This window comes from Frieseomelitta varia, unplaced genomic scaffold (assembly GCF_011392965.1).
Source record: "Frieseomelitta varia isolate USP_RPSP 00005682 unplaced genomic scaffold, Fvar_1.2 scaffold_405, whole genome shotgun sequence".
NCBI classification, from domain to species: Eukaryota; Metazoa; Arthropoda; class Insecta; order Hymenoptera; family Apidae; genus Frieseomelitta; species Frieseomelitta varia.
The window spans coordinates 189,022-214,332 of record NW_025110152.1 but is presented as its reverse complement, the minus strand read 5'-3'; the positions used below and the strand labels follow the sequence as shown (position 1 = coordinate 214,332).

At 38.0% G+C, this 25,311-nt stretch overlaps 1 protein-coding gene across 1 annotated transcript in view; it reads right to left on the bottom strand.

Moving 5' to 3' along the window:
- Positions 1-23,232, bottom strand: part of LOC122531550 (MICOS complex subunit Mic60-like) — a 50,083-nt gene extending 26,851 nt beyond the window's left edge. Inside the window, exons 1-2 of the mRNA XM_043659569.1 lie at positions 23,227-23,232; positions 22,609-22,837 (exon numbers count right to left, since the gene is read on the bottom strand). Of these exons, the coding sequence (XP_043515504.1) occupies positions 22,609-22,837; positions 23,227-23,232 (235 nt within the window). The remainder of the gene's footprint in view (positions 1-22,608; positions 22,838-23,226) is intronic.
- Positions 23,233-25,311: the final 2,079 nt, after the last annotated feature.

Below are 25,311 nucleotides of genomic sequence, written 5' to 3'. Positions count from 1 at the left end.
CCGCTCGAGCGAGCACGAAGCCAACCAGCCGGAACGGTCCCGAACGGTCCAAAGAGCGTGCAACGAGATTACGCAATTATGCGGATGCAGCCTCGGACCCGACGCCATTTTAAATTCGATCATTTCTGGAATCTGCCGAATCAAATCGCTAAATTCACTTCTGTGAAAGTTGCTGTTGCTGTTGTGCAAATATTAATACAAACGTTAATATTTAGACGTGAGATATATTTCAAGTAGCTCTATGGAATAAAATACACGTGTCTCAGATTAGATATCTCGATGTTCATTCCGTGGATACGTAATGCACGATGTATTTCAATATATATACACTCGCGTCGATAAATCACCGGACACTTGCTTATTTTCGAATTATTATCTAAACAGTCGCAGATATACATTTTTCCGGGTTAATTTTATTATACAATCTTGTTATATGTAACTCTATTTACTCCATTTTATAATAATACTCGAAAACAAAACTGATATTTAACGTATATGGTCTGAATAAATATTTCAAAGTATGTCAGAAATATGTATATATATATATATATATATATATATATATATATATATATATATATATATATTAAAAAATCGGATCGATGTATTTTGGGATGAATTGGACAGAAGCCTTCAGAAATGTGTCCAAAATCAAGAAAAAGACTTATGGGAGAAATTAGAAGAAGCGTGGAAAGAAATTCATTCCGAAATATTGTTAAAATTAAACGGAAGTATGCCACGGCTTTATTTCTGGCCTTTACATCTGCACAAAGATATAAGATACATTATATACAATTTGGTAAGATTTTTGACATATATAAACAGTTTGACATATGTCATATTCTATATTCATGTCATATTCTATATGCCAAGCTGTTTACACATCAAAAATCTTACCAAGTTGTATATAATGTATCTTATATCTTTGTGCAAATGTGAAAGCCAAAAATAACCGTGGCATACTTCTGTTTAATTTTAACAATAGTTCGGAGTGAATTTCTTTCCACGCTTCTTCTAATTTCTTCCATAAGTCTTTCTTTTTTATTTTGGGCACATTTCTGAAGGCTTCTGTCCAATTTATCCCAAAATACATCGATTCGATTTTTTTAAATATATATATATATACATATTTTTGATATACTTTGAAATATTTATTCAGACCATATACGTTAAATATTAGTTTTGTTTTCGAGTATTATTATAAAATGGAGTAAATAGAGTACACATAAAAAGAGTGTATAATAAAATTAATCCGGAAAAGTATAGTATAGTGTTCTAGTAACTGGTTAGATCGAAAATAAGCAAGTGTCCGGTGACTTATGGACGAAAGTGTACATTTCATCCTCTATATATCGTAAAATGTATTTTACTTAAATATCTTTTCCTTCGCACTCGTGTCTGTGCAAGCAAATTAAGTATTCTGACTCGTGGACGATGTTTGCCACAGTACGCATTACCTTCTGAATATCATAAAATGTACCTCATTTAAATATTTTTCCCTCTGTACAAACGATTTATCCCGCTATTCTTACGAAGTCGGTGCTATGAAATTTCAAATTATATTTTATCCTAATATTCTAAATATCGTAAAGTGTATTTAAATATCTTTTCCTTTATACACGTGTCTATACAAATAAATTAATTATTTTGGAATTTCTGTGAACGACATATTTTCCAAAATATACGTATCATTCTCTAAATATCGTAAAATGTATTTTACTTGTATTTCTCTCCTCCCTTGTGCATACTTTTACAATTTACTTGTCACGAACAAATATCTGTAGCGGCTAGCAAATGTCGGAGAAAAGACGTTTTCTCAGACAGAAAAGTTAGAAGAATTTACGACTCACGCGGAGCCGACGCCGGATACGCCATTATTACTGAAAAAACTAAAAAAACACAAAATCTTCCCTCTTCATCATCCATCTTCACAGCCGAAACTTATGCTATTCTGGAAGCCGTCAAATATGCACACACTAACAACGTAGCCCAGATCGTCATTTACACCGACTCTATGAGCGTTACAAAATCTCTAACAAAAACATACGACCAAGAAAATCAATTAATATCCACCATCCAAGAACTAAACCACAACCAACCTAACACAAACGCCACAGTTATCTGGATACCAGCTCATCAAGGAATAGAAGGAAATGAAAAAGCCAACGCAGCAGCAAAAGAAGCCACAGTTCCCTCAATCATTAATAATCGCAATCATCTTCCAATCCCCTGCGACGACCAAATAATCCACTGCAAAGAAAAGTAGCAAAAAATCAATGGAACAATACACGGAAAATAATTGAAAGCACCCAACTACACAAAAGTATCCAAGACTTTCACCAGCAAACACCAAACCTTACCAACAGGAAAGAAGGAATAATTATCTGACGCCTCAGAACCGGTCATACCAAGCTGACACATGAATACAAACTCAAAAAAAACTACACCACCCACCTGCACCCATTGCGNATAACCATCCACTAACAATAACCCACATACTGCACGAATGCCACACCACAGAAATCCAAAGACAGAAATACGGAATCAACGCAAACATTGAACCTGACTTCTCAAAATGACATACAAAGAGCATTAGAATATCTCAAAAACACAAACTACTACACACATATCTAATAGCACCGTCGTCGTTGTCGATGCGACAATAAATAAAAACAGAAGAAGAAGAAGAAGAAGAAGAAGAAGAATGTGAACGAATGTTAGCCACGCCGCCCGTAGGCGTGGGAAGACTTCCTTGTCTACTCGGTAGAAGAGGCCACTCAAGGTTAAGGACCTGGTGACGGTCCCAAAGTTTATGACGGATGCCCGTGAGGTCCTAAGGTTTATGACGGATGGCCGTTAACCAGAACTAGGGTACCCGGACGAAGGTCAGAACGAAGGATATATATGCCCGAAGGAGGGCACGGAGGAACAGTCCGCCAGCAGAACGTCACCTAAGTCGAACGTTGGAATCAGTCTAGCGCGAAAATATACACTTTGTCATTAAAGGCAATTCTACTGCAAAATTATTGCCTACACGAAGAAGAAAAGTGTTAACCGATAGTACGAGACTAATAATCATTTCACCTGGCACTAGCATACAAACATCCCCAAATATCAATTCGCACGTCTTCCTTCCGCTACGATTACTTTCCACCCCTCCTCCCCCCCCCCCCTCTGGTCCGCCCCCTCGGCGTCAATGCATCCGTACAGAGGATAAAACCCCCGAGAAAGTGGCCGAACGTCAGCACGAATCGGTTTCGCGTTGACTTCCCCGAGACAGTAATCCTTGGAAACGCAGCGTGCAACATCCCTTCACTCATCCCCGCCCCCTCCTCACCCTCTCAATCCCCGGGTCCGCCCTTCGTGGCGCTTTCATCGGATAAGCAAACTGCGGCTTATGAGAGAGAGAACGAACGCCTGGGCCTGGAAATACCCAAAGAACCTTCCTGAACGTCGCGTTTATTCTTATTTACGTGCTCCGCCGTTTCACGATTCCGCGTACGATCGCAAGAGCCTGGAAAATGAAGACACGGTGGAAACGCGGCGGCGGGAGGGTTTTCCTCCGCGAACATTGGTGGATAAAATGAAAATTCGATTTCGTCTGCTGTCGGCGACTTTCAGTTTCCACGACGAGTTGAAAAGCAGTTGGATTTGAATGTTCGAGTTGCCAACTTTATTGATACCGGGGGCTCGTGGAGTTTGTATAATTAGTTTAGGCGTTTAAATGCTCCCGTTAAGTTCTTACGTAAGTGTTCAAACTAGCATCGTAATTTAGTAGTTACTTTCTTATTTAATATTATTCCCCTTCTAGTTTACTCTCTGAATTAATTCTTTTACGGTTCTGCAAACATTCTATCACCGATCTCTGTCCATTTTCTCTTTAAAGCTGTATTAAATTTATCGTTACATCACAGCGCTTACGTCAATGTATCGCTTTATCATCGTTTTTCAAAAAAAGTTCCTCGTCACTTTTCCTTATTTTCTATTTTCAATACAGGTCGTGCTCCGTTCTATCAATCTTATATAAATTTTAATTGCGTCTTAGTGTCAAATTAAGTGAATTAATTAATTGAGAAATTGTAGGACACACGATGGTTATGTTTACGTTGCGCTGTCCAATCCAGGTTAATCGCCCAATCAATTTTCCAAGTGTGCGACAAGAATATATCCCCACTCTTGTATTATTCACACTCATTAGCGGTTTCGTATCTCGACTGCAACTTGCTCGTCAACGTGACACGATCGTCCCACGCTAAAAGCAGCCACCGTTACAGAATACAGAGAGGAAGAGTGCTCATTGTTTATGAGGCTGGTTCCCTGCGAAACCGAAGATAAATCGACGGGGGATTAAGCTCGACTGTACTCGAACTATAGTCCATTCGTGTGTGTGTGTGTGTCTATTACAAGTTTCGAAAAAATTCGAAAATTCATATCGTCCTCCAACTTTTTTTAATAACGCCACTTTTCTTTGGCATTTCCTTCTCTATTTTGTAGAAACTTCTATTTTGCATCGTATTTTGAGAATTTCATTTGTTTTCTTTTATTGTTGAAAGGTTGTTTTTCTGTTTTCAGAGAAAGTGTTCTAGGAATATATGTGTATCGTAAATTTAGTCGAGTCAATCGAGCAAATTAAAGTAACAAGCGTGCCGGCGGAAGGATGATAGCAATTATAATTTCAACAATTAATGGGGCGAGCGATAAGTATTTGAGATAGGGCGGTGCCTAGATCTGGCTAATTGTGAAAGACAGAGAGAGTACGCGGATTTGAGAAAAAGATCGACCCTTTTGATAAGCAAAATTCGAAGGCAGCGAGAAAATCATCAATATTAAAATGAATAATGTTAAAATAAACGAATAAAGTAAAAATAGAGAATGTATTTTGTGCACTCTGGTATTAAAACAAATTGTTCTTAAATTCTCGTAAGAAACAAAAAGAAAGAACAGCTTTTACAAGTTCTCCCGTGCAATTTCCTCTTTCATTTTGTGTAATTTATTACTTTCATATTAGAGCACGTCAACAGAAACAGGCACGCTAATACCGTGAAAGTCGACTGAAATATTTTAATGAATCAATGTAATAATCTATCCCAATGAGTTATATACCTCGGCAACCCTACACTGCTGCTTCTCTTTTCTCTTTTCAGTCGCGAAATGTCTCCTTTTCCATCGCAGCTCTTTACCAGTTACGCGAGAATTCCAGGCATCTTTCATATTCGCCCCTATTGCGCCCCTGTTTCATCCCCTTTGCCTTCCAATTTAGTCGTTCCATCCTTATTCCAGCCGTTTCGCTTTTGTTACTCTCGCGTTTACTACCCCTGTTTATCAGGTTATTTTCCTCGGTTCGGTGTCTCTTTCACTCATCAAGCTTCCGCCGTGTTTTACCCCGTTTCGCGTCCTCTTTCCTCTTGCTTTTGCCCCCACGTCGTAGCCTCAGGATCCTCTGTATCCGTTCCACTTCGCATTTCTCCTTTTCTTTCTTTTTTTTTTCTTCTTTTTTTTATTTCGGCTCCGCCTTTGTACCCTGCTTTTCATGTCACTTTTCGCTATTATAATTCGTCCACTTTTTCCCCCTTTACGCGACATCTCTCCCCTTTTAAATCTAACCCTCGTCTTCCTCCACGTTTTCGCGTAAATCATAATTCTCACCTTTCTTATTATCGCACCTGACCTTGTTCTTTCTCCTCGCATCTCTTTCCCACAGGAAAATTCGTACAAATGTACGAATGCATCCGGAAACGAGACAACGTCGTTCTGAGGTAAGTGGTTCCAAATATCATCAAACTCTTATCTCCATCTCTCGTTCGTTCTAGAGCTTAGTATCTTTATCTCTATCTCTAGAGGGAACTTCGATCTTCAAAATGACGGTAATATGATTTTACATACGTTTGAATTTCAACAATTTTCGAGAAAAACGTATGCCTCACTTTCTCACCCCCCGTTTACACGATGTAAAGTCATCTTCAAAAGAAACAAACTCGCGACCATCAAAGTAGAAGCTTCTCTGAAACGGGACCAAATGTGACCAAACTTCTTTCGCAAAGTTGTACCAGTTTAAATCATCCACAATTTTTCATCGTCATACGTACAGTTGTGCTCACTAAATGATCTTCTTTTGTAAAATTATATACCAGTTTAAATTATTTATCGTCATTGGTGCAGTTGTACTCTTCACTATACGCAGTGTCAACTATTATGTTGTGTATCACGCGAGATATCCGGGCGCCCGGCTAATTTTTATTTATTCGGGTATGTCACGAGTAGCATAACAGCTCCGGTTCCCTTCCACTGTCCCCATACTCCATTCCCTCTTTAACGTTCCAACAAATTTTTGCCTGGCGCTCTTCTATATTTCATCGCTCATTCCCGTTTTACCCCATTTTTCTCTGTCCTCTCACGCCTAACCGCGTGACCTTGTTTCGCCCGGCGGCGAAACAAAGCGCAACAAAAGCGACAAAAGGGCGGACTCCGAAAGAGCCAAGCGAATCGATTTCCCGTCGATGCGAATGCGCGCGGTTCTTTTTGCCGATGCGAACGAAATGGCAAATCCATCGGGTGCGTAGACCGTGTATCGAAAACAATCGTTCCGTTCGATATAATCGACGCGTCCAGGTATAATTGTACCACAATCTCGCCGCTTTTTCACCGCGTGCGACTTCCGCCGCTTTTGCAACGCGACGAGGCGACACTTTCGATTTGAAAAGTATATCATAAACTGGCGAAAGTTTTTCGAATGTCCCGCGTGGTTTAGGTTGGGCCGCAGACTATTTTCTTTTTTTTTTTTTTTTCTATCTTCCTTTAATTTTAGCAGCTACGGCGAGAAGAAAACAATTTATATGTACACGTATATATCTGACGCGAGTATTGTGACCGCGACAATCTCAACGGAGTAAAGAGATGGATGCAGTGGAGGGGATAGCGCTAGTGACCAGGAGAGTGGGGGCAACAGCCACGTGCGCCAATTAGCCACCTCTGATTGTGTAATTAAAAGATTGGAAAGGATCTTTTGGAAAGGATTTTAATTTTTTTTTTTTTTTTTTTTATTTCTCTCGTGTAACTGCGAGCTTGAATTTTAATTTCGAAGAATCGCCAGATAATGAATAATAAAGATATTCGTTAAAACGAGATTAAAGATCATAGAATACTCTGAATCTTGAAGAATTTTGATATTTTTGAATTAAAATCCATTATATTCGCTATCAAATTCAAAAATATCAAAATATTTTCGGTGATAGAGAAGAATCAAGATACCGGCTGAAAATTGGAAAGTGCATTTGCGTGGTTTTCTGAATCTGCGGAACATGCAGAGTTCTAGCGTCGAAGTGTAAAGGAAGATTGAAACGTTTAAATATTGTTTCACATTAAAGACAGAGAGGCAGAATCAACGGTAGGAATAAATTAAAATGTTTGTTCAACAAACGTCGATCATTCAACCGAATTCAAAAAGATAATTACACGATTCACGTTATCCAAGTGTTTCATTAACTTTACGTATCATTATCGTTCTTTCATCCTTCGCTCGATCTATTTGCCATCTGAATCACTGTTTTCCAAATATAAAACAGACACACATCAAATCGGCTCAATCGAAAATAAAATTCCAAGGGGCAAAAAGAAAAAGAGCGTGTCATATAAATACAACTGTCATTAAAATAACAAGTCAATAAAATAATGTCATTGAAGTAGATAAATTATTCAATCACATAAAAATTTCATTCTTACGATAATCCATTATCGCGTAATTTGTACTATTAAAATCGTATCACAATTGCGCGACTAAAGAAAAAAAAAAAAAAAAAGAAAGAAACCTCGAACTCGAACTTGCCCTTTCGATATGACTGTAACTCTCGTCATCCCTCGACTCGATCCATCCATCCTCGGGTTTCGCAGCCTTCGAAACGTCAGAAAAACGTTCCGGGTAAATGCAGCCATAGCGCCGTTGCAACAAAAGCTCGAGGAAAAAGCACGGCAAAGGCTCTCGAAGAGCAGCGCGGATCAAAGGATTCGCTGGAGCACGAACCAAGGTAGAATCAACGCTCGCAAACGTCGGTCGACCGATTAAAGGGCGATTAAACTGACTGAGCAAGAAGTTGGCAACTTCCACGAGATATCCATTAACGATCCACCTTATTCCATCCCTTCGTGGTTCAAGAAATGGTACACCCCCCCCCCCCCCCCCCCCCCGCCCCAGAAAAAAAGAGAAAGTGTAGTCGGTGTGATAAAAACGCGTGGACATGACGCAAAGATTTATTACGATGTAGCATTGCCGCGTTATCAAGTCTCCCCTTCCTTCCTCATCTGCGTTAATGTCGTTCTCGTTACGATTAATTAACGCCTCCGATAAAGCGGATCGTATTTGAACCTGTAATTAATTATCCGGCCGGTGCGTGCTACCAACTTTTCGACAATTCCGTGCAGTTCGTTGATGGAAATACCGCCGAGTTCGAAGGTTAAATGGATCGTTCGTAGAGTTTTTGATATTAATTTTCCATTGCCTGTTGCCGATTGTTAAAATATTTCGTAATATGATTGCGAAATTACACTGATAAATTCCGATGTAAATTGAAATCGTTTGGGAAAGTACGTCGAGCAGTTGCGTATATCGAAAATTGCAATAGAAGCGCAGAAAAGTAATGTTTTAAACATCATTGTATTTAGACTAACTGAAGTACAAAACTTGTACATCAGAGAAATCTTTGTATTTTAAAAACTTTAAAAGAAAGTAAATAATATACTACGTGTCTTTTATCTTTCTTCTGTTGTCAATCTTTCAAAAATGACTGGCAAAATCTGTCGTCGAGATGATAATGATTTTTCCACAAATATCTGACGAGAAACAGAAAATTAAAAATGGAAATCGAAGAAAGAAAGAGAAACAATACAGCCACAATAATTACGACCCCTGTAACCATAATGTAATATTTTATAAAAAATATCAAAAATAAAAATAAAAGATGAGCGTGCATTGAGTGGAATTTTGTTTAAAATTAATAAAAGAAAAAATACATAAAAATCGTCACCACGTCTCGCTAGTGATTCTCATCACGCAGTTCTCTCAAAAAATCAACTGAAAGGGCAAAGAAAAAAAGATCTGGCCATCCAGCGCGAACCGCAACTCTTTTTTCCCGGCAAGTTAGCAATTCGAAAAAATAAAAAAAACTGAGCTTGCGGTTTTCCTGCGCGACATGCGTGCACCGTTGCTAATTGACAAACCGAATAACGTCGGTAATTTCTGGACGCGGCGCACGTTTAATTACTCGCGTAATTAATCGCAGCCACGGCAAACAGCGGCAAGGAATCACTCGAGGGGCCGAGAATAATTCGATGTTATTTGGAACTATTTCGAAAGACACATCATTGGTCAAAAGCTGGCACGTTTATTTAGATATCCATCGCCACGTGAGTGTATTCAGTTCGACTTTAACCGAGACTGTTTCGCACATTTTTAACCATCAATTTTTTTAGAGAATTTACAGTCGTTCAAAAAAAAAAAAAAAAAAAGATGAAGAAAGATGTGTACGTCGACACACACTTGGAATCGGAAAGCTTTCGCTGAGAGTTTCAGTTTACAACATTTAATTTCTCCTCCTTTCTATTCTCAGGAAGTCGAGCACTTTTATATGTTTTCCTTTTATTGGTTTTCTCATTCCAGAAAGTACTTGGAGTTACAAATATCTCGATCTCGCTAAATAAAATAGCAACAACGTGTGACGATACAAAGATACTTCTCAAGTTTCGAAATTTTAGAAACTATGCAATACCTCGCAACTTTTGCCTCGGATTTCGTTTAGAAACTTGCAGCGAAGCGTGACATGTTTAACAAGTATCTTCGTAAATGGTTCTAATATTATTTTTATCAAATAGCACTATTATGTGACTAGACAGTACTATTATATAACTAACGAAACGTTTCATGATTTACGTTTGCTGTCACCTAATTTACATCACAATCACAAGGATGGAAGTATCCAAGAAAGTTTCCCAACGTCGTGTTCCGTGACACGCTGAAAATTTCAGGAACCTCGGGAGTCTCAAACGCGTGTTTATTAGAACAGCTATCACGTTCAATTAGATCGTTTGAAGCACCGGCGTATGGAGCTTCGCTAACGGATATAATGAATGTAATTAATTAGTATACATTGGTATGTACAATCTGTATGTGCGCTTCCAGGCGACGATTATTATACATAACACGTGTCTCGTTATACACTAAGCTTTACTGCTTAGTTAACACTCGAACTACCGACTCGCGGACGAACAAGGCAAATTTTCAACATTCTACAGGAAATTATTGCTATTTATTATACTATATAAATTAAATCAAGTGAAAATTTGAAAGAGACGACGTTCCTCATATTTTTCCATTCTAAATAAAATGAAATCTTATCGGACAATTATCAAAATCGGGCTCTTAGATTACGCGAGGTGTGTTCTATTTTATCGGATCTTTAATTCTTATAATTGTATTTCGGTGCATACGAATTTGTACATTCATTTAAACAAATATTCGACAGTCGGCCGTTCGTTTTAATAATTTTCTTTCGTAGATCATATTCGCAGATTTCGAGAGCGAAGATGACGTGCAACGTGATCATCGATCGTCGAATGCTCCGATTATATAATGGAAAGAACGGCAGGGCAGAGTGGGGAGGCGACAAACATTTTTGCAAGCAATAAACGTCAGTTCTGGCCCCCGGAGTGGGAGGGGGGAGGGGACACGCGACAAAAAGGCAGAACGACAATCTCCTCGTCGATATGGGCCAATCAATTTCGCCGCTTTTCCCTCGATGCTTTTTGATTTTCTGTCGGGACGGGCCATTATCCTCGTCCAGACGGATTTACCCAAACGCCCGTAAAAATTCCGTCATTCCGCCATTTTCATCACCATCCTACACCTCCTCCGCCCCAACGAACGTCGCTGCCACGACTCGTCGAACTGATAAAAGAGCCCCTGATTACTAAGTAGAATAATACAGGTGGTCTTGTTGCTTCGAGTCCCGTCGAATCGATGAATCGATAGAGTCAAGCAACGATGGCGAATTCGATAGAATTATGATCGAGACAGATTGTTCGCGGAGTCGGACAATGATATTTAACAGCTGACTATGGCTCTTGATTGTCGAGCGCAAGTGGGACACAACACGGTGTTGCTGCTTCGAGTTTCTATGGAGTCGATCAACTTTTTAGTCATGGTTGAGGATGGCGGATCTCGGTGCTTGGGAAATTGTGATCATTTTCCATCACAATATATATTTTTTTCTTTTGGATTTTGTAGAATTTTTTTTTCTTTTATTTTATTTTATTTTATTGTATTTTATTGTATTTTATTTTATAGAAAAATTAATTAAACAGCCTCTAATCTCCTTCTCCAATTACGAGAATATTTAAATCATATAAATTGTACGAAGCTTCTCATGATCGTTTCTACACGTTTGAAATTATTTAATTCCACTGAAATGTTCCCTTTTGTTGCAAAGGCTTTTACAAGTCCAATACGTTCGATAACATTCAAAGATGCGTGAAATTCAGCTGTATTCTGTCATTTTCATCTTCAAATCAAAAGTGACCTTAATTTTTTTCATTGTAGCATTTCAAATCATTCAATGCAATTGCGTACATAATTCAAAGGATCTCAAAGAGTTTGTTAGACTGAAAAATGTTCGAAGTCTTGCAACATTGTTTCACGAAGCCGAAAACCACTGTCGAAAAATGGTGAAAATGAACTGTTAAATCTAAATAACGGGGTAACGAGAGCAATTTTTAGACAATACAGTTTTTATAGCGTGGTGTTTTCTACGTTTTCGTTCGAAAAGGTTATTTATCTTCGCGCCAGAGTGAATCGTCCGTTTCGCGGTGACAGATTATCTTTACCTTGCCGGAACAAAAGAAGACCGAAGACTCGATTGGTTTACCGCCCCTTCGAACCGGCGACCCGCCTCGATTAATCTTTACCCGGTGTGCCAGCAGCCTTCTCTTTACACGCTTTTTAAATCATCCCTTTCAGGGCTATCGTCGAGTACCAGCTTCGAAATTGCGTCGAACCCGAGAAGAGAAGAAGATTGCAACTTAAACGAATGTTTTGGGTTAGGTTTTGGGGGACCATGGGGAAAGGAAATTGATCGTTGGTCGTTGCAAACGAAACGAAGATCTGATCAATCGTAAAATTGTGTTAATTTAATCTAGCGTTAAAATTTATTGCTACTGATGTAATTAATTTCATAAATTAGTAACGAATGTCAGAAATTTTGTCAACGTAATTTCTCATCTCTTGAAACTATCGATTTCTGACGTTTTCGTGGAAATATGAGGAAAAGTACGTGTCATGACTTTTTTGACAAGAGATTCATAGAACAGAAATTTACATCAGAAAGGATTACGCTGCTCCAAAATCGTAAAAATCTAAAAACGAGCGTTTTTTGGTCTGCATTTGTCTACATGTTTGAAATCTAGACGATCTAGGACTCGAGTACCTTCTCACGCTCTCCTATAATACTCTCTTTTAACAAGGATATTTTTATTTCGTAAGAATTTCATTTAATATTTCATATCATTTTTTTATAATACAAAAAAAAACGATATTCCTGTAAATACATAAATAAAAGTATTTTATTATTCTACTATTTAAAAAAATTTCTCTTAAGATTTAAAGATCTTAATCTCTGAGTAAATATTTCTTTTCGACAGAAATACTTTATGATTTCTTGCGTTTAAAAGTCTTTCCAAACAGCGAAATTATCACATTTTCCAGCTAGCGACAAATTCCAATTCTGACGAAGATACGCGCAGATATACAAAGAGAAATCCTTCTCGCGCGTGAGAATTACAAGGGACGTCGAAATTTCTTGCTCCGCATTAAAGGACAGAACGCATTAACTTCGAGTTTAAAGATTATAGCGGAGAAGCTCGCAATGATGATTCTTGAAATATATATATCAGTGAAATACAGCGAGTAACGTGTTCCAAACTCGAAAGAGAGAGAGAGGGAGAGGGAGAGAAAAAGAGAAGGGTAAATTTCCAGAGAAAACTACGAGATGGTAGGCCACATTCGCGAAAATATACAACGACCACCGCAATGCACATCTGCATGCCGCACCTGCATGCAGCAGGTTTGTGTGGAGCGAATGCGTATGCAAAATTTAGAGGAGAAAGTTCTCACCGGTCTACTCGCGTCATTTGCATTTGTCGGAGCAACAAAAATTCCATACAAGTTGCATCGACAACTCTGGGGCAAGAAATCTGCTCTCTGCGACTGGACGCTGGATTATTTTGTGCTTTCACGCCATTTGGTAGGCTTGTTTTTCGTCAAAGATTCAACCTCTCGCGCTGAAATGACGTGCCTCGAGAATTTTTTGGTCCCAAAATTGTTAAATGTTCTCAGTTTTAAAAATATTTAAGTATAACCCAGTCAGAGCAAACAATAAATTTATTACTTGTCAATCATTTCTATCCAGCGATATCATACCGACGAGTTGAAAGAGAAAGCGACGAATTATTGTATACGGTTTGGTCACTCGTTATGGTCCGCAATCAGCGCAAATGGTTAAGGATTAGAAGGGAAACCTACGGATCAATTTATTCATATTCTAATTTAATCCTTCACAAATGATTGATTTACTCGTTTTGTTTCTTTTTTTTTTTTTCTTTTTTTTAATTTATTCACAGTCGGTTTGAAGAATTTTTGGAGTTGGAACTTTTTAGAGTTTGAAGAATTTTTTAAAGATGCGCGTGATTAAATCTTCTTCCTCTATGTACCAGTAGAAAAAAGTGACTAAATTCTTTTACAATGGAAAAAACAACTAACAATGTATCTTTTGTAAGATGTCGTAAATCGATTGAAGATCAACGATAATTTCACTGTGAACAGTACGCTGTCGCCAAGCGTGTAATCTCGGTCCTCGCGTGATACGAACATACAATCAACAAAAGACGTCAATTCACGTTTCCCGCCGCCAACGCTTGAAAGATAAAAGACGTCGATTCGTGTCTACTGCCTCCTGTCAATAATAGTTGACTAAACTAAAAAGAATTTATCTAGCGCACGACGGCGCGTACGAAAGTATTCGAAATTTTCCAATCAAGGATGGATTTTTCGATTTATTCTTCCTTTTTCATTTCAAAAGGATTGAGCAAAAGTAGAAGGTACAATATAACAAATAATATTATCATAGTAATTAGAAGATTTCTTTTTGGAACGCAACGTTAAAAATTCTGATGGCGAATTTTCCTGAGAATAATTAATTCAATATTCGTGCGAGAGATACTTTTGATAAACGAAGTAAAAATACATCCACGCGCTACGTTTCAAACGTCAAAGCTCTTCCTCCCAACGTTGACATTTTACCTCAACCTAATTTTTCACACGTCCCGTACTTGCCTGCTTCTTTTCGTACGTTTCCCAAGATTAAAACCCCGTCAACGAGTCGACAAAATTCAAAGGAGCTTGCTCAAGTCCGAGAAAACGGCGGAACAATAAAAATCGAAGGGGACGATCAATCACAGGCATCCGTGAAACCCCTTATTCCGCGTTATTTTCGTGTCACGGCTTCGTCGATCCTCTAAGCTCGACCATCCACCCCCCGCCCCCCCCCCCCCGGTCCTCCGTTCCATTCGAAGAAAGGGGGAAGAAAAAGGAGATAAGGGCGGAGGAGAGCTTCGCCGTTGGGTAGAATCGTAAATCCCGCGGAAATACGGCGCGGAGAGCCGTTAAGCGTGTACAGGCCGTGTATTTTCAAGTTTTTACAACCATACCGGCTGCAAAGTCAACTGGTCGCTGGAAATATTGAAACTTGTGAGCTCGCCAAGGGTAGAAGGGGATCCTAGATCTTTTCTCCGCGTAGGATCCGCTGACGTCATTGGTGAACCACTCGAAGAAAATCGACCGCAACTACCTTAAAATTGTACCAAATAGAACTGTAGAGCCACCCTTAAAACTCAAAGCGCGCCCCCTCACAATTTTTAGGCTACCTCGATCGCAGAAATGTTCAATAGTCATTCGAAATCTGGCAAAAAATGCAGGCAAATTTAACACTGGTATTTTATAGTAAAAATTAAATAAAATTTAATGTAATAAAAATCACTTCCCTTCCTACCGGAACAGGTCAATCTCAAACCCGAAACACCGATCAAAATGTCCCAGGATAGAAATTAACCTCTTGCAACATTTTCACAGTTTTAAGTATATTTAAATGTAACCCGGGCGAAAGCAAACGACAAGTGTATCACTTCTCAATAATTTCTATCCAGTGATGTCACACCGACGAGTTCAAAAGAAAATGGAAAGCGACGAATTATTGTGACACGGTTACGGTCACTCGTTACGGTCCGCGCAACCAGTCGCCAGCGCAAGGGGTCAAATGCAGGCGTACGGAAGTGAAAATTACCAAGCAACGGAATCACATTCCGTCGGGGAGAGAGAGAGAGAGAAAGAGAGAGAGAGAAAAGAAAAACATTCGATCGATTTCCAAGGTACACTCAAACGCAACGAATGCGCGGCGTCCCTTAATAACACCCACCCTACCCCTTCCCTCCTCGTCCACGAGAGGGGAACAGCGCAAGTTATAATTGCGGCACATGGTGCATACGTTAGCTGGTCGACGAGCTTGTAAAACCGCGGCTCTCGCCGCAGTTCCCCTCTTCACGGCCTGTCTCCGTCTCTTTATCACTCTGCAACTGTCCAGGGAACTATCAAGCGCTCACTCCGCGCCGAAACTAGCTGGAAAACAGCCGCTATTATACCGGCACCGCGGATTTATTGCCGCTGTTTTTAGTCGTGCCACTACAGCGGCTCATTTGGAAACTTCGTTCACTCGTTAAAATACTGCCTCGTAACATTTTTTCCCCTCTTTTTTTCTCTCTTTTTTTTTTACAACCCTTTAAACACTGATATTATGGTTGCACGATTGTGTGAGCGATTCGAATGTAACGTGTTGTCGGAGAATTGTGGAACAACGATACCACGCGATTTATTATTGGCGAAGAAATACGAAAATTTGTCTTAACAACGTCAGTAGTAAAATTGTAAGTATATTATAAGAAAGACGTGCGATGAAGTTTCAATAACTAAACCGCGGACTCGTACATTTTACTAAACGTAACTGAAAGAAACGAGACCTAAATAGAAATTTGCTTCGCCTGTCAAATATTGTAACGTTGTTGCATTTCAAAATTTCCTACAAACTGTGGATGAAAATTCACTCTGGTCTACAAATAACTAATATGAACTATCAGAAAGCATTCGGAGTTATGAGAATTTCTGTCCAAGGAGAAGCTTTATGGGAAACGTAAAAAGTATTCTAAATGATTCAAGATTGACGATGTAAAACTAAATGGCAGACACTGTCTTATAATGAAATCATATAAATTGAAAATTAGTATCGTCCAAAAAGTGGTGCGCAGATATAGCCGTTCGCGATTGCAAAATAAAATTAGAAAAAAAAAAAATAAATAAAAAGAAGCAGATGATCGTAAGATAATTTCGTAAGAAAGTTACGTGAAAGTGTCAGCTCTAAAAAATGAAGATGTCTTCCCAAAAACCTCATTCTTCTTCTAAAGGGGTAAACCAAGATTTACCTAAGAAAATCTCACCCTTTGCACCGTTTATATTTCACCGTTATTGAGTGTTTTAAGCCCCTACAATTTTTCACTCAATCTCTTTATATCTCACTAAAGGAGAGCGTATTCTCGCGTGAAGATTCCCAGAAAAAAGTCCGGTTTCTTGGGATACATTCTTCTTTAGTAGACGTACGTATATTTCGAGAAAAAAAAATAATTTCTCATGAAAAACGGCGCAACGCAAACACTCATGAAAACAGATAGATAAAGTAATCGTGGCGAGTTTCCACGAAGAAACGATCTTTCTTCGAGCGATGCCGCGTAAAAAGCTGGCAAATTTTCATGATAATGTTACACGAGGAGCCGATATCACCGCGTAAAATACACGACCATGATTTCCTACGAGACGCCAATATCTTCTTACGCCACGTTCTATCTCCTTTGAAAAATTCAATCCGTTTATTGTGCCTCGGTGCCAAATTAAACAACTCTTTTGTATAGCCTGACGAGGTATAGAAGAACCGTGTGTGTGTGTGTGTGCACTCTTAAATGAGGTACACACGGTATCCGTTAACTTGATAAAGGGAGAACGACTGGAGCGGGAGCGAGGCGTGAAAATTAAATGACCTAATGAATAATTCGAGCCCGGCTGACTACGCGAATTTCTTTTTAATAACGCTTTTAATAACTGATAGTCGGTTCTTCGTATCCGTTGTTTCATTTGCAAAAGTCAAAGAAGTTTCGGGTCGACAAATTTTTGGAGTGCTCTGGTTAAATTTGAAGAAAAAAAAAAAAAAAAAAAAAAAAANTTTTATAAATAAAAGTTACGCTGGAATACTACGTTATTCCGGCTCATATAAAAAAAGTGTTGTGTTCAAATCCTGCGTAACAGCAGGGTTTCCTCTGGGCCTCACTCACTTTCTCCAAGTGCTTTCCAGATCTGGGTGGTCCTTAGGAATCCAAGAGTTTACGACGTTTCGCAGGAATGCTATTGAGGCTGTATTTCTAAAACTATAAGTGCGGACATTCGGTCTAACGCACTACAAAACTGACTTTAGCCTTTTCAATTCAATAGCGTCGGCGCCACGTGAGTCATAAATTCTTCTAACTTTGCTGTCTGAGAAAACGTCTTTTCTCCGACATCTGCTAGCCGCTACAATATCAAATGCTTTGGATAATTATACTTACAATTAGATAACATGCTTCGATAATACTTGATCAAAATCAATAGAGAATAGAATATCAGTCATGGGATGCAGATATCAATTTTCAAACCGGTATTTACCTATAATCCAAATGCTATTCCTGATTACATAAAAACAACAATCAGGACAACGTGCATCTCACATAGAAGATACAAACGAGATGAGAATGAGATGAGATGCATTTTTTTTCTGTTTTTAAATATATGAAAATTTTATGAAATATATATATATATACTTAATATATATATATATATATATATATATATATATATATATATATATATATATATATATATATATATATATATACTTCTTCATTTTAAACATCGATTAAATTTAAAATGTAAAAAATTCTTTTTAAAAACGTGGACCATCACTCCCCGATTTAACCTATTTTAATCAAGTCGCAGTGACAGATATGTTCTACACAAAAAATTTAAATCAAAGATCGGAAAAATTAAAGAACTTTTAAATAAATTCTATTTAAAACATGAATCATAGAATTTTTTCGAAAAATGTTCTTACGTTACGAGTCCCCATGAGAACAAATAAATAAACGTTTTTAGAAATAAAAGTTTCAAAATAGAACTTATAAAATATAAAAATAAACATTTTTCTGTCAAAGAAGCAGATAATTTATTTATCAATATTAAAAAAAGTATTCAATACTCGTAACACATTAAATGTTATTCAATGAATAGTCGAATATAAGTCAACTCGAATATAAAAATGGATTCTTAATTAAATGTTCTAAAATAATTTGTTTCCGTGGAACTTTTATTACACAGATTCTAAAATGTCTGTGCCATGAGAACTCTATTCAAGTATTCCCCTTGTAAGTGTAATACTTTTTTCTATAAAAATTCCACAAAAACAGATACTTTTTTATATGAAATATACAAGAACAAAATTTTTTTAAAAACGAAAAGAAACTGTTAGTTTCGATCTTTGATTTAAATCTTAAAAGTTTTACATCTAAAATGACTCGTCGTTTCTAATTAACTATAGCATAAATTATTTAAAAGTTTGAAGGTAAATATATTTAATCCATGAAGGAACCTTGCAAAAGCATTTTTATTAATTTTAAAATTTTTTTTCAGTCAAAGTTTCATTAAATATGATAATGTAAATTCTCTCGATCTTCTTTTATTATGTATCATAAATTACATTATTCTAAATCCTCTGAATCCCTAAATCCATCTTGTATAGACGTATCACGTATAGTATAGTCTACAATATATAACGTACACCATGACTATCACTCTTTAGAAAAAAAGCTCTACTAAATTAAAAAAAAAAAAAAAAAAAAAAAAAAAAGAAATCTCCATTCTACTGTGAAATGATTCATGAAAAATTCGGGGAAAGAAATGATCTATCCCCTCGTTAGCTCGTTTATCAGTGAAAAACGATGTGTCTTAAAGCAAATCCAAAAGAGATTCATTTGCAGTTTCACCACTCCTCCTTTAAGCTTCTAATTTGCACAAATCTTTGAACTCGCAGAGACATTTCCCCGGATGAAAATAACTCCGTTTCGTATTAATTTCCAACGAATACTCGATACCAACAGGCATCTCTTTTCATAAATCCTCAAGCTCGCGGACATTCACTGTTCGCAAAGAGGAAGGCGGACGGACATCCACTCCGGGTACAAATCCCCGCGAATCGATCGATACTCTTTTAAATTGACCGACATCCCTCGCGAGGAAAATCCCGAATCCCATCCCGTCCCTTCTTCATAATTTCCACAAATCTTCAGCCGGAATCGCGCGATCCGTCCGAAAGCTATTAAAATCCCGTTCGCCGGCCTTCCGGCGAATCTCGACCGTGCGCGGGTGCGGAACGATTTCAAAGCGGGTGAGGAGCGGGCGAGGGTTTCCGATTGCTACCGAATGGGAAAATATTATATCATTTCCAATACGGAAAGCGGGGCCAACGATACGGGAATATTAATACGAGTGCAGTTTCTCTCTCCTCCAGTTCAGTCACGTAGAGAGGCCGCGGCAACATTTCCATGCTCTGTTTCCTTCTGACTCCGCGGGAAAGTTATAGTGGCAATAAGTAAAACGGATTCTCCCTCCCCCCTCCCCCCCCCTCCCCCGGGTAATTTAACTTCGTTAACGTTTACGTACTTTGCTACAGAAGAATCCAGCGCACCAATTGTTCCCTTTCTCTTTCTCTCTTTCTCTCTGATTCTTCGTTATTATGCCCGGTAAGGGTGCCCGATCTCTCATTGGACTACGGCTGCTTCGTTTATTCTGCTGAATGATTCACGTGGAACAGCGTTGGCCAACGTTAATATGGCAAGGGGATGCGAAACTACTTGGATAAATAGGTAATTGGGAAATATTTGATCTGCACCCGTAGTTGTTTACAAACGAGGGAGGAAATCGAATTCTACTAGAATGTAGAATTCCTGTTTGTTTAGAGAACAATCCCTACTTTTTCACTGTGGACTAGAAAATGAAATAGCTCTCACGAGTAACCACGATAGAAAATGAAACGATTTTCAGATTTGTTTGATTGATATCTGGAGCGATAGTTCGCGTAGCTTGCAGATTTCTGAAATTCGCACAAGAACGTCGGATACGGAGACTAAATCTCTTTTTCTCGTATCCGGAATAAGTTTAAAAAATATTAAACTTAAAGAACAATTATATTTTCATCTTTCCTGTTTACAAAGTACAGTCTGTGCAAATATGAAACAGTGGTTATGGATATCTCTGCTTTAATGAAACCTCGAATTCATTCATCGTGCTCGTTCATTGAATCTCAAAAATCCCAAATGTAGAGTCCATGAAATTTCCCCCAATTAATTTCAATTTTTAACGAGCCTGAGGCCAATTTCTTTGTTTCTTTTCCTTCTTTGATCTGAATTTTTCTACGTAGAATCTCGCTTCCGTACGACGGTGAACAACGAAAAATTGCGAAAACAGGCCGGTAAGGAGCGAACAAATCGGATCTATACGTGTTCTCCCTGCTGCGTACTCGATCGTTTCTCTCGTTTTATCGGAGACAGAAGGCCCGATCCGGATTAACTCGAGTCGGGTTTAATACACTTCCGAGTGGTGTTATCGCGCTCTACACGTCCTCGAAGATTAACGTTCGACTAACGAATAACCGAGAACTCTAGAAAGAAAAAGATCACCGAGTATCCGATATGCGATATTTTTGCAATTAAACTCTCTCCAACTCCAAAATATTCAAATCTTCACGTTTATTATTTTTCGAAGCTCCTTGATCGTTTGATCTTCCTAGAGGAACTATGAAGAGAATAATTTTTTCTCTCTTTGTTTAATAAAATTTAATTTCTACACAATTTAAATGAATTTTCCCGAGTTATGTGTAATTATGTTTTACTGTTCTGCACAAGTCTACGATAATTATTTAGGCAATTACGCGGATTTTTATGCATTCATGGGAAATCAGAAGCTGGAAAAATACATACAATGAACAGATTGTGTGATGCATGAATATACAGAATATCGAAAGAAGAGTATTAATTTTATATAATTTATAATTTATTAATTTTTATATAATTTATAATTTATTGTAATTTTATATCCATAATTTTAAGTTCCATTTCGTCAAAAATCTAACAATTGTCAAACATTCAACTGAAAGTTCCAACTAATCGGAGAGTGTTCTATTAAATTCTAAAATCTGCATCCTGCAAAAAAAAAGCACTATTCTCGTGTGGAAAAGATGTTTTATTCACCGAGTAAAAACCTATGATCCCACGATTCACTCTTTCACTCGAAACTTATCGCTAACAAAATTTCAAAGAAAAATTGAGTCACGGGTCGTTGTAAGAGTGATCTCTTAATTTCGTAAGGACTATCAATTCCCAGGGGATCGGATCCCCGCTGAAGCTTTGGCTAAACTCGTCCTAATCTGATCTAATATTTGAGATCGTTCTCCGTGACAGCACAAAGAGAAGTAGAGCGAAGGATCAGACACTCCAAGTATGTCCTTACGGTAGCGAACCAACGTGTCGCGTAATACTACCTTCCAACATTTCGCTTGAAATTCGCTCCAAATCGTTACTCATATCATCAGTTTTTATTTTTCAGAAATAAAGAAACGATTTCAAAGATCTGCTCCATATTTCCTCATCATTGTGTCTCCCATTTAGACTTTCAGAGTTTCGTTTTCAAGAAACTGAAGTGTACAGTGATAAGCAAAACTGAACACACACACGTGGATTTTTTGGAACAATATTTTATCCAATGTTTGCAAAAATAGAATACAAGGAAAGGAAAATATGTACCCTTTTGTAGGATGTTTTGGCTATCCAAAAAAAATTTTCTCATCTTCTTACCATCGTTATTCTGGCAAATGTAAATTGTTTTCGTGGAGTCAATTTTTCACCATAATTTAAACGAAAAATTATCCACAATTTACGTACTGTTATCACTTTGTTAAAAAACATTTTTTTTTTTTTATTAAGATATTTTAACATCACATAACAAAAAACTCAGTCAAAGTAGAAGTGATCAAGAAGATTGTTATATGATTTTCCTTTACAAAGTAACAGTACGTGTTCAGTTATGACTTCTTGCTGTATATAATATCATAATAAATTATTGCTTTTAATGGTTCGTCTGCATGTGTAATTAACCTACATACATCGTCGAGTACAGTCGACAATCATCAAATCCTGTATATATTTATCATAATCGGATCGTGTATTTATTTATTATAAAATTTCAAACTAAACCGTTCTAGCAAATCCTTGGATTTCACGTTGTTTCCAATGCTCACCGAGCGACAATGCGTTTAATATATTCGAAGCTTATCGTTAACGTATTTTATCAAGGAAGTTAGTCACAAGAAACCATGGAAGAAAAGTACTCACCCTTGAGCGCAGCTTCCAGACCACGTAACCTCCCGACGATCGCGGCGAGCTGTGATTTATATTTCAACGAGTCTGTCTCAGATTGCTCGCTGAGTGCGCGTTTCAGCTTCCTATCGGTTTCCTGTTCTTTTATCGCGAGCGCCTCCTGAAGGTGATCGGTGTGCACCTGTTCTTGCAGCTTCAGCTGCCGTCGTATCTCGTCCTCGAACTTTTTCTGCTCTCCCAGCAACTACGATCAGAACGGAGAAAAGTAAAAAAAGGTTAATCTTTCTTTTTTTCTTCTTTATCTTTCCGCAAAGATATTCGTTTCGATGTCGATTGTCGCCAGTTTTAATCGTTTGTTCTATCCCCGCGGTGAGTTGAAACTTTTAATTTTCTTTTCAGAAATGGTGCAACAAAATGTTCCGATGGATTTTTCCTTTTTCATGGGAACCTTCTCCTCGATTAGAAGTTACCAGACCTCAAAATCCGGATGCCGCGTTTACGTTCGTTCCACGAAGATAAATTTCATCGAGGCGAGGCGCGATCGTTTCGAACCCCAAAACTCTTCTCAAAGTACCGCACCCGTAATCCGCCCCTTTACAATCTCTGCCCCTCGCCTCGCTGCACCCTGCTTACACACATAATGAACCTCGTCCCCGAAGATTAAATCGCTAATTGATCGCAAGAGGCGCGTATCTAAGGGCTAACGGAAAATCCGTGACAGCCGGTCTATGCTTGTCTATGTGAAACAGTGATCTCCCCCTAGCCTTCGATCAGGCCAAGCTAATCGAAGGATCTGGCAGCCAGGTATCAACGTTGAACACTTTCCGCTGTATCTGCTGTTCGCTGTTCACGAACGTGTCTCCGTTGCCCTCGACGTAAGTCTGTACCCTGTCGAGTTAGCCGGGTGTTAATTATTGACGAGAGAGAGAGAGAGGGGGCGGCCATGTAGGCGTGTGCAAAACACGTCAAGCGGAAAACGAAAGCGTGGAACGAAGGAGAGTCTAGAGAGGAAGGTGGATCAGAACGAATTAGATGTTCCCTTGTCAATAAGGACGTCGGAGCTTCGAGGCGCGGATAATTAGTCAAAGTCTCAGTCAGTCGTTGACTAAACTAGCCTTTCGAACGATCGATCGCAGAAATTTAGGGGATTGTTTTCGACGCGGGAATCGCTCGACTTTTTTTCCCGCGAAGATCGCTTTACGACGGAATTTATTACATTCTGTATTTTCTTATTTTCTTGTAATAATAGCGCTGAAAAAAAATTTTGTATCTTCGTTGTCTTTTTCTTTTTAAAAAGAGAGAGAAAATTTATTAGAAAATAAAGTAGCCAATAAGTATCTATCGAAATAAATGTCCGAGTTAAAATTCAGTAAAGCGTGCGGAGGAGTAGTATGTAGGACAAAGGATGGTAGTCAACGAAGCTCCTTCTATTTCAAGGCACGCTTTTCGGCAACGAGAGAGTAAACAAGTACAAAACAACCTGGTACTTCGTGTTCCTCGAGTTCCAGAGAATGAAAATATACGCAGAGTGTGAACGTGGAGAAATGCTTAAAAAAGGATTCATGAAATATCGACAAGAATTATTTCCCCGGTTCAACTTCATAATAAATGTGCTAAAAAAAACCTCTCGAATATTCTAAACCTTGCAAATTTCTTAGAGCTTTTCTAAGATAATTTACACATACGTGCATTAATAATTTCTTTTATAGAAAATGTCGAGTTAATTAATTTAGTAAAAAAAAAAAAAAAAAAATACGTAATTCTATTTTAAGAAACATAATGTTAATAATAACAATTATGTAAATCACAAAATTAATTTATATTTGCCAGAATAGCGATGATGTAAGAAGATGACAAAATATTTTTCGGAACATTCTACATACTTTGTTTCTTCTTTCTTTTTTGTATTCTTTTTTGTACTTTTACAAATGCTCGATAAAATATTATTAATGTTAAAAAAACATGTGTGTGTGTGTGTGTGTTGCTCATCAATGCATTATTGTTTCGCTTGATGAGTGTTGTGCTCCCTTTGTTTCGCGTTGTTTCGCGTTAAAGATTGAGCCGAGTGCAGTCTTACTCTCTCGAATCATAAGACATAAGACAGAGAGGGTTGACTTTCAACGAGATCAGAATTATTAAGCTCAGTCGCGGAATATGAAACACTTTTCTCTGCAGCAACTCTCGTCGTCTCGACTCGCTTCTCCAAAAATCTCGCGACCACGGCTAGATTAAACTCCACATCGTCGGCGCTTTACTGAAGACGCGTTATTTATTTTATTTGCAATCCCCCCCCTCCCCCTCGACTTTCGAAATTACAATACAAAATTTTGTGAAACAGATTCCTCTAGAAAGTGTTTATTTCAAACAAATGGATTGCAGTTGGTTCGTCAATTGGGTATTTTAACAGTCAAACTTTTTTTTTTACCTTTACGATCGATACGATCAGTTTAAATTACGCTCAATAAAATTATTTTTTAATTCTACATGTTTTATTTATTGTAAGAAAATAACTTCCGAAGCAAAGAATAAATACTCTATCCACATTTATATATTAAATAAAAATATGAAATAACACAAGAAGGCAAATATGAGATATGAATGATGAGAGGAGTAGTTATCAATGTTTTGATAAAAAAGAAGAAGTAACTTCGCGAAGAACGCCTTAAGGAAATCCGAAATCTGCGGATCAGCAAGTAAAACTATAGCCACCCTGAATAA